General features: G+C 55.0%; 1 protein-coding gene across 1 annotated transcript; it reads left to right on the top strand.

The window, feature by feature from the left end:
- Nucleotides 1–51: 51 nt before the first annotated feature.
- LOC104461894 (cytosolic 5'-nucleotidase 1A-like) lies at nt 52–2,302 on the top strand (the record flags this gene model as incomplete). The annotated part of the gene is made up of 3 exons (XM_010073636.1): nt 52–174; nt 1,264–1,442; nt 2,000–2,302. Coding segments are annotated over 3 exons (605 nt in total), but the record flags the coding sequence as incomplete, so codon positions are not given.
- Between the last annotated feature and the right edge of the window lie 7,075 nt (nt 2,303–9,377).

The raw sequence follows: 9,377 nt of genomic DNA, 5'->3' as shown, positions 1-9,377 counted from the left end.
GGGGGCGATGTTGCCCCATAACAGACTTTGCTCGCATCCCCTGACCCACAGGCCTGGAGATCTCCAAGTTCTGCTTCGTCAGCGATGAGGACTCCACGCAATACCTGAAGTCCCATGGGGTCAAGCTCTTCCTCTCGGCTGACAGGACAGACGTCTGCAATGCCCTCCAGAGAGGTGTGTCCTCCCCTCCATCCCACGTCCCCAGACCCACTGCACTTCTCCCAAACAGCCCAGTACCAAGAGGCAACACCAGAGCCCGTGCTCTCATAAGGGCAAGGGGCTGAATGGCACACTGGTTACCAGTACAGTCCAGTTCAATCTCCTCTTCTGTCCCCACCAGTGGCCTGCAAACACACCAGGGTTTCTCAGATGCCTCCACAAGTCACCAGGTGCTTTATGCATAATTCTAGCTGTAGCTCTGCCATGGGCCGGTCATTCCCTGCCAGACATTTCAGCCTTTCTAACCAAAGATGCTGCCCGTTGCTGCTCTCTGGATCGATGCCAGTGCACCAGCAATTCCCAGGGCTTTGTGAAGATGCTACAGAAATTTGCTTTCTTGGTACATGCCATTACCATGAGCTTAGTGATAGATGTAAGGACATCCTTGACCTGGATCAGAAGGAGTGCAGTCTCCCCAACAGCTCTAATGGGGTTAGTCGCCTCCTTATTAATTTGCTTGGGTATGAGCACATCAGCTGGCTGAGGTCCTTCAAGGTGAGGAGCAAACCCTCTGCAGCCTGGGCTCTCCTTTGCTACACAGCACATTCCTGGAGCCTGCTGGAAGAGCATCATTGCCCTGACAGGTCACTCTCATCTAGGGGCCTCAGTCCATGGATGAGAGCTGGCAGGGAACAGCCTGGAGGAAATAACCTGTAATTAAGCCAATTACCCCAATCAAGTGGAGGTGCCAGTCCCTATTACTCACAGCACGGAGCACTAAATCTGGGCATTAAGACCAGGCTTGGCAGGGTGAGCAAGCACCGAGAGGAGGGCAGCTTGTGCCTACACAGCCACCCATCACCTCTTAGGAGACCCAGTATCCCTCCAGATCCCTCCAGTCTCCGATCAGCAGCACCTTCTTGTCCATCCCCATCTCCGGGGGAATAACACAGCCCTGGAAAGGCTGGGCTGACCCTTGCAGAAAGACCCCAACATTTGTGGTGTGGGATGGGACCGTGGTACACATGCAGGGATGAGCTGACCATGCAAGAGCTGCCCCCAGGTTTGGGGTCCATCCTGACCCCCACTTGCTCTGTCTCACAGGGGTCTCGGCAGCTCTCGTCTTCCAACAGGAGGTGCAGGCGCCCCGCACCCCGCTCCGCGTGGTGTTCGACGGGGATGCCGTGCTCTTCTCCGACGAGACAGACCAGGTCTTCCGGGAGCACGGGCTGGAGGGGGCCGTGCAGTATGAGCGGAAGATGGAGGCCGTGCCCATGGGAGAGGTGAGCAAGGCACCCCACTTTGGTGGGCATCCACAGGCTCTGCACCCACCCCAAGCACCTCTCCTGTTAGGGTTTTGCCATGGGTAGCCAAAAACCAGAAATCCTTATGGGTTCCCCTGGCATCCACCACTTGGTCCTGGGTGTGGGCCTGATCTGGAGTCCTGCTGGAGATGGATCTGGCCTGATGTCTCCTGCAAGTGAGCATCAGCTCCCAGATACCCAGGGTTGTGGGTACCCTCCTAGATACCCAGGGTTGCGGTCACCTACATCTCTCATAGGCTGGGACCTCTTGCTGTGCAAGTCCCTGCAGGACCCAGACCCAGAGGCACTGCTCAGTGGGATGCACCTTCCTCGTCACTTTGAGATTAGGATGAGCACCATGAAGCTCACCTTCCTCCCAAGCACCCCAGTGCATAGCACCAGTCCCAGCACTGTCCCATCCTGCACCCCACAGCATCCCCATGCGCTGCAGAGCAAGAGGAACAAATGGCTCGTGTAGGCAGAGTAGGTGTCTCCATATTTCCCACCCACTCCCAAGTATCTCACTGTGCTTCCAGGGTCCCCTGAAGGCTTTTGCGATGCACCTTGGGAAGATCCGCAAGAAGTTCAGCCAGGAAAAATCCCCCATCCGTATCTACCTGGTGACTGCCCGCAGTGGCCGGGACATGGGCATCCGAGCCATCAAGACACTCCGGGAGTGGGGTCTGGCCATCGACGAGGCTTTCTTCATGGACGGGGCTCCCAAAGGCCCCATCCTCGCCCAGATCCAGCCTCACATTTTCTTTGATGACGGCCTTCACAACATCCATGGGGCTAGAGATGTGGGTGTACCCTCTGCCTGGGTCCCTTCCAGCTGCTGATGTGCCGCAGGCCAGCAGTCCTCCCTTCCAGCAGCACAGGGGACTGGGCCAGTTGGAGGCAAACTTTCTGGTGCAGAGGGATGGATTTCCAAGCCTGCAGCAAGCAAACCTCAGGGAAAGGGGGCATGTGCATTGCATGAGAGCACAGGCTAGCAGGCAAGACTTGAAGCTCATTTCTGCTCCTGATGTGAGGTCCTTTAGGTCTTAAGATAAAGCCAAAAGATGCAACTGCTCCAGGAAGGACAGACACCCTTGTTGTGACACTGAAGACTATCACCTACCTGCTCTGTAGGAGCTGGAGGCTTTTCTCTTCTGCAAAGAAATAAATCATAGAATCATTTGGGTTGGAAGGGACCTTAAAGATCATCCAGTCCCACCCCCTGCCATGGACAGGGACACCTCCCACTAGCCCAGGTTGCTCAAAGCCTCATCCAGCCTGGCCTTGAACCCCTCCAGGGATGGGGCATCCACAGCTTCTCTGGGCAACCTGGGCCACTGCCTCACCACCCTCACAGTGAAGATTAAAGAATATTATAAATTAAGATACTACCCCACACATGAGCTAAAGGAAGCACGAACCAAGCACTAAAAGTGCTAACTGTGGCTGTGTCCAGTCTCCAAGATTTACTCCCAGGACCTCTGCCTAAAGTAAGCCCTCAAGACTCTGCCTCAGCAGACACCCTCCTCTTGGTTTCCTTGGGAGGCTGATGTGGTGGCAAGTCCTTCAGGCAGCTCCAGCCAAAGCCAGCAGAGGGAGAAAGACCTCAAAGCCATAAAGGACCTACCAGCTTTTTTGAAATGGGTGACCAGGCTGAAGAAAAAGCCCAAGCAGAAGAGAGCATAGGACAAGTCACCTTCCATTAGGTGCTCAGGCTGCTCACAGAGTGCCATGAGGAGATCCAGGACCTGTAGGACACTGAAGCTGCAAGAGATGAAGACTACAACCCAGGTCTGAGGTCTGCAGGAGACAGAGCTGCCATGTAGCTCTGCTGTCCGTCCAGGAGAGGGCACTGGAGGTGGGCTGCCAACAGCACAAGCCACACAGGAGCCAGGGCTGCAGCCTAGCCCCCTCTAGACCGGGACTGGGTGCTCAGGCTGAGCTTAAATGGGTTTCCAGGGCTGTGGGCGCTGAGCATGGGTGGGGGTCCCAGGTGCAGCTGTTCAGCACAGACGGGGTTTATGGGTGTGCTCAGGACCCTACCCAGCACCAAGCCAGCCCCCCATACAGGGATGCCTCTTCTCCAGAAATTTGGATGCTGCTCCTCATTTTCCGAGGGAGTAAGTAGCCCCCCAAGACTTCTGAGGGAGTAAGTAGCCCCCCAAGACTCACTTGCAGGTTTCTTTCCCCAGAGTTGGATGTGAGTGGTTGCTATTAGAGGCCACTGTGCTGCCTGGGGTCATGGCACCCCAAATTCCTGGGAGGTCTCCCGAACCACCTTGAAGGAAAACACAAAGTGGCTGCTTAGGGCAGTGCCCGCTGGGTGGCAGCGGGATTATGGATGGAGGAGATAAAGATAACTGTGGCTCAGTTTTTCTATTCTCAGTATAAGCAGAAAGTAAGTTTTTTAAAGGCTTCACAAACGTCACTCTCACCTGTGCTTTCTTCCCCCCAATAAATAAATGAGCATCCCTGTGTGAGCGCTGGTCCCTCATACCCGAGTTTAGCAGGGTGGGAGGAGGGCTGGGATAACTCAGTGCTCCTTTACAGACATTCAGTCCTTTTATCTGGTCTTATATGCAAGCATCAAGATGGTTTTAATACACGAGAAACCTTCAGTGGGTTTTGGATTATGCCCCTGAACATCTTCTTGCATCTGTGTCCTCAAGCCGACTCCCCCGCTGCTACCCTGGGGGCTCTGCCCATCTCGCCCTCGCAAGGGGAGCTGATGGCCCTGCCATGCCACCGGCACAGGTCCTGTCCCTGCCACCATGGCCACCATGTGGGTCCACACTTGGTGGCACTTCCAGGGCAGGGCAGGCATGCCGGGGTGCAGGGCTTTGGTAGGAAGTCACCTCCAAAGATGCTGGGTTTTGGCACCAGCAGTCTGGCCTCTGGCCCTTTTGCTCAGTCCAGATGCTGAAATTAGATGTCTCGAGATAGCAACACCAACAACAAAGAGCTACTCATCATTCACTAATGACGCTGAGCACCCATCAGCCTGAATTGCTCAGCAAACATTAATTATGGGATGCTCAAAACATGCCCGGTGAGCAAGCACAGATGTTCATCCCACTTTTATGCAGGTCAGGTATCACTGGGCTTGGCGTGGGGATCCAGGCAACCTCTGGAGCAAGTCCAGAGGAGGCCATGAAGATGATCAGAGGCTGGAGTACCTCCCGTACAAGGACAAGCTGAGAGAGTTGGGCTTGTTCAGCCTGGAGACGAGAAGGCTCTGGGGAGACCTTAGAGCAGCTTCCAGTGCTGAAAGGGGGCTACAGGAGAGATGGGGGTGGGGACTCTTTACAAGGGCATTTAGTGACAGGATGAGGGGTAATGGTTATAAGCTGAAAGAGGGGAGATTTAGATGAGATATTAGAAAGAAATGTTTTCCTGTGCGGGTGGCAAGGCAGTGGCCCAGGTTGCCCAGAGAAGCTGTGGATGCCCCATCCCTGGAGGGGTTCAAGGCCAGGCTGGATGAGGCTTTGAGCAACCTGGGCTAGTGGGAGGTGTCCCTGCCCATGGCAGGGGGTGGAACTGGATGATCTTTAAGGTCCTTTCCACCCCAAACCATTCTGTGATTCTATGATTCTATGAACACCATGGCCAAGAGGGAATGAGCTGAGTCAAGGGTGGTGTGGACAGACCCACGTGAGCCTTCGCAGGGCACGAGCTGCTGAGGCAGGGAGAAAGTACCGTGTGCCTTCCTCCAGCACTGTCAGCACAGTGGGGATGACAGAGCGAAATGTGCCCAAAATGGGAAAAAAGGAAGGAAGCTCAAGGGTTGTGGGGTTGCAAAATATGGGGCCAAGTGCAACTGCTTCAGGCCATGGCTCGAAACATGAAAACTGCCCTTTATTGCCCTGCTCCAGAGATGGAGCGTCAAAAACACCCTCTGGCAAAGCCTGCTGCAGCTTCAACCCCTGCTGCAAGGGCAAATTTGTCTTTTCTGTCTTAGAGGCATCTGTAATAAGTTCATTAATGCTTGGGATGTTCCAGGTCTTGGTTTTCTGGGGCATTTTACTCTCCCTCCTCCAAGGGGTTGCTGGTACCCAGGGTCTTCTGCTGCTGCTACAGCCCAGAGGGGGTTTAGCTGATGGGGCTGGCTGCGGGATGCTTCTCTAATATCCATCCCAGGTTTTGGGGACCAGGGCAAAGCAGGAGGAGGTCACACCACCATGCCACCCCCAGGGACAGGCTCCCTTTGAGCCCTGCTGGCTTTCACACTTTCCGCTCTGGGAAAAGAAATAAAGGAGTGCAAAGGGGGCTCTGAGGACCTGCACTGGATTCTGGCCGTTGCTATTCAGCAGCCCCACACCATCCCAGCAGAAGCTGCCCAGTGCCAGAGTCCCCCCCAGCACTGCCCCACCACTAGTTGGGACACCCCCATGGCTTGGGACACCCCCATGACACCCTCTTGGCATGGGGAGGGAAGCAGATGATGCCCCCCCTCTGCTTAGCCCCACGCACCCCAGTTGCCTCCCCCTCCCTGCCAACAGTGCCAAACAAGTGGCCCTTGTTTTGGGGGGGGCGCGTGACCCCAGGGATCAGGGGCTACAGCCAGCTGGCCCCGTGGAGTTTGCAGGGGACCTTTGCCCAGGAGCATGCCCCTAATCCCCTACAAACTGCACCAGACAATTTAAGCTTGCAACACTAAAAAACAACTTAGCACGATGAGAAAGGAATTTTTTATGAAAAGGCAATGTTGCAGGGAAGGTAGATTGATTACTCAATGTCTGAGCAGTTCGGGTTTCTTGTCTTGTGGCTGGAGGGGGGGAGGGGGGTGGGAGAGGATGCTGGAGGCTGCAGGACCCGGGCACAGGTGCGGTGTCTGCCAGGGATGATGCTCCCACACCTCCCTCCACCCAGAACCTACAAATATCTTCGGCCGTGAGCACAGGGCAAGTATCAGGTTGCCCAGAGAAGCTGTGGATCCCTGGAGGGGTTCAAGGCCAGGCTGGATGAGGCTTTGAGCAACCTGGGCTAGTGGGAGGGGTCCCTGCCCATGGCAGGGGGTGGAACTCGATGATTTTAAGGTCCCTTCCAACCCAAACCAATATGTGATTCCATGATTCCATGATCTGCCCGTTTTTTAATTACCTCTAAGCAACTCCAGTGGCAGAGCTCCTTGGGAAACACTCTGGGGTTCACAGCCGGAGAGACTGAGATGCCAAGTCCCACACTGCAAATAATTATTAACAGGGTGTTTTGTGTGCAGAAACTCAAGAGAGAGGGTGTGCAAAGCCACAGATTGTGTTTGCCGAGGTGCTTAAATGTGGGTTCAAGATCTTAACCCCGGACAGGCACGTCGGAAATGTTGGCTGCGGTGGCAAGTGAAGCCGGTGCTTAGGAGAAAGGTGACAATAAATAGGTGGGAATTAAGAGCCTTTACCGGCATATTCACGCACCAGCATCCGCCCCAGGCCATCAGGATTGATTCACCCAAGAGGAGCTGGGTGCTTGCTCCCACTCCAAGGAAACACATTGCAATTTTAAGCTGATCTTTGGGTCACTGTGCGGTGTTGACCCTCATCTTTCCAAGCCCAGCCTCCTCCCAGCACCAGAAGGCTCCATTGGTTTGGTGCGTTGCCACATGGAGGAGATTTAATTGCATAAATGATCATAGAATCATAGAATCAGAGAATGGTTTGGGTTGGAAGGGACCTTAGAGGTCACCAAATTCCAACCCCTTGCCATGGGCAGGGACACCTCCCATTAGCCCAGGTTGCTCGAAGCCTCATCCAAGAAGACCAAATTATGGTCTTCTCAAGGCAACTTCGGCTGAAAATTGAAGGAAATAATTAAACAGCATCGAGTGCTGGCAAAGAAAATGAGCTGGATGGCATGCTCGGATGAGGCTGGAGGCACATCTCTGCACGGTGCATGGAGACCCCACCCCTGAGCCGATACCCCCACCCCAAGCCAGGTTTGCAGAGTCCCAGGGATGGGATTGCTCAAGGCAGGTGATGGGGTGCGTTGTGTGCCGGTACTCCCCATCACGTCCTGGCGTGGGAGTCGATGAATCGATGCCATCATTGCCACTCACCGCCCCATCCCGTCACCCGCCAGTCACGCTGCTTGCTGCTGTTGCCTGCTGGGGGTTGTTGTCGCCCGTCCCCGGCAATTTCAACCTGCTGCAAAATAACTGGGGTGAGGCAAACACCACGAGATCCCTGCCCCGAGGAGCGGACGGGGCCGGCAGCCAGGGGAGGCAGGTCCCGTCCCCGAGATGGGTGCCAGGCATGTCCCCCGCCAGGGGATGCGGAAGGATGTCTGACGCGGAGCAGGGTCAGGTGCGGGCAGGTGGTGCAGGGGTGGCAGGGATTTGGGCAGGGCCACGGCGTGCGTGGGACACAGGGACGGGTGATGCCGACTTTGGCAGTGGCACAGCGGCGTACGTGTAAGCCCTAGTGAAGACACCAGCGTAGCTCACAGGCTTAAAGACCATTTTGCTGCATAAAGCCTTTTTTTTTTTTTTTAATAGGTAGGGGAAAGGCTGGAAGAGCAGGATATGATGGAGAAGGTCCCCTGGGCTGTAAGCACCCCATGATCAAAGGCTGCAGCAAACAGCTCTGATGGGGATGGAGCCATGCTCAGGGCTCCTGCCCATCGTGACACCCGGCTGTGCCACCTGGCCACCAGGCAAGCTGCCCTCACTGCCACCGGCATCAGGGTTTGTGGCATGAGAGACACCAAGGGAACAATTACTGCCCTCCCAAAACATTTGCATCTCCACTTATCATCTCCCCAAGGTCATTTCAGACCACGCTGGCAGATAAAAAAATGTTTGAGCAGGCCGCTGGCCAGCTCTGCCTCAAAACCAGCCCCAGACAGACCAGGGACCACCACCACCTGCAATGCCCAGGACATCAGCCCCAGCGCCCGCAGCACTGAGACACTGTGGCCAGGACCTGGATGAGTCCCTTCGCCATCCTCGGTGCAATCACCCCCGCTCCCAGGTTTCCCTGCCTTTGAGCAGCCTGGGCTAGTGGGAGGTGTCCCTGCCCATGGCAGGGGGTTGGAACTAGGTGGTCTCTAATGTCTCTTCCAACCCAAACCATTCTGTGATTCTAGGATTCTGATTCCCATCAGCTGGAGCTGCTACTGAAGCACCTTCAGGTTTGCTTTTGCAGGTGTCACACAAAAAACGGGGGCAATTTGGGACATGCCGGTGCTGCTGGAAAACGCACCTTTGCCTCGCAAACTATACGTGGGTTTAGGAAACGGTGTTGGAATTGGGAGAGGTCCTGGCACCACTCCGGGAAAAAGTTACCACGGCTTTGCTTGGAGGCTCGGGGCTGGTGAATCAGGCTCTGCTAATTAGCTGCATCCAGCAGTTTCACATCAGCACCAGCACCTCGAGTCGGAGTCGGGGTGTTTGCAACCAGACCTGCCCGGGCTTGCGCGCCTCTAAGTCCTGCTCAGCTCAGACTAAGGAATAATTTTCTTCTTTTCCTTTAGCAACAAATTGCAAAATCTTGAATGCATTTTTCTGAATTTGAAGAAGACGTTCATCCTCTAGAAATCCCACCTGCGCCTCTTGCCCAAAAAAATAATCAGTGTTTCTGAACTGAAGCTTTCCTTGCCCTTTGGGTTGTTGCAGTTTGGGGCACTGTGATAAATAATTTTTTTTTTTAAACGTGGAGGAAAGGGCAAAGGCGAATGAAGAGCCACCTGTAAGGAGAAAGCAGCTGCCATAGCATCCCTGCCAGAGCGCTGCTAGACTGCGGGCAAGGGAGTTGCAAGAGTCCGTCCCCCCCCCAGAAAATAAAGCATTAGAAACTAAGTACCATCAGGTCCCCCTCCTCCTGGCAAAGGGCAGGTGGCACACCCCAGTGTCACCCACGAAGGGGACCCCAATCTCTCGGGGCTGGGGTGCACCTCCCCACGGGATCTGCCGGGGCTGAGTCATTTGAC

Source organism: Pterocles gutturalis, unplaced genomic scaffold (assembly GCF_000699245.1).
Source record: "Pterocles gutturalis isolate BGI_N339 unplaced genomic scaffold, ASM69924v1 scaffold25817, whole genome shotgun sequence".
Classification (NCBI taxonomy): domain Eukaryota; kingdom Metazoa; phylum Chordata; class Aves; order Pterocliformes; family Pteroclidae; genus Pterocles; species Pterocles gutturalis.
The sequence above is the reverse complement of the archived record's forward strand: the minus strand, read 5'-3'. Positions and strand labels throughout refer to the sequence as shown.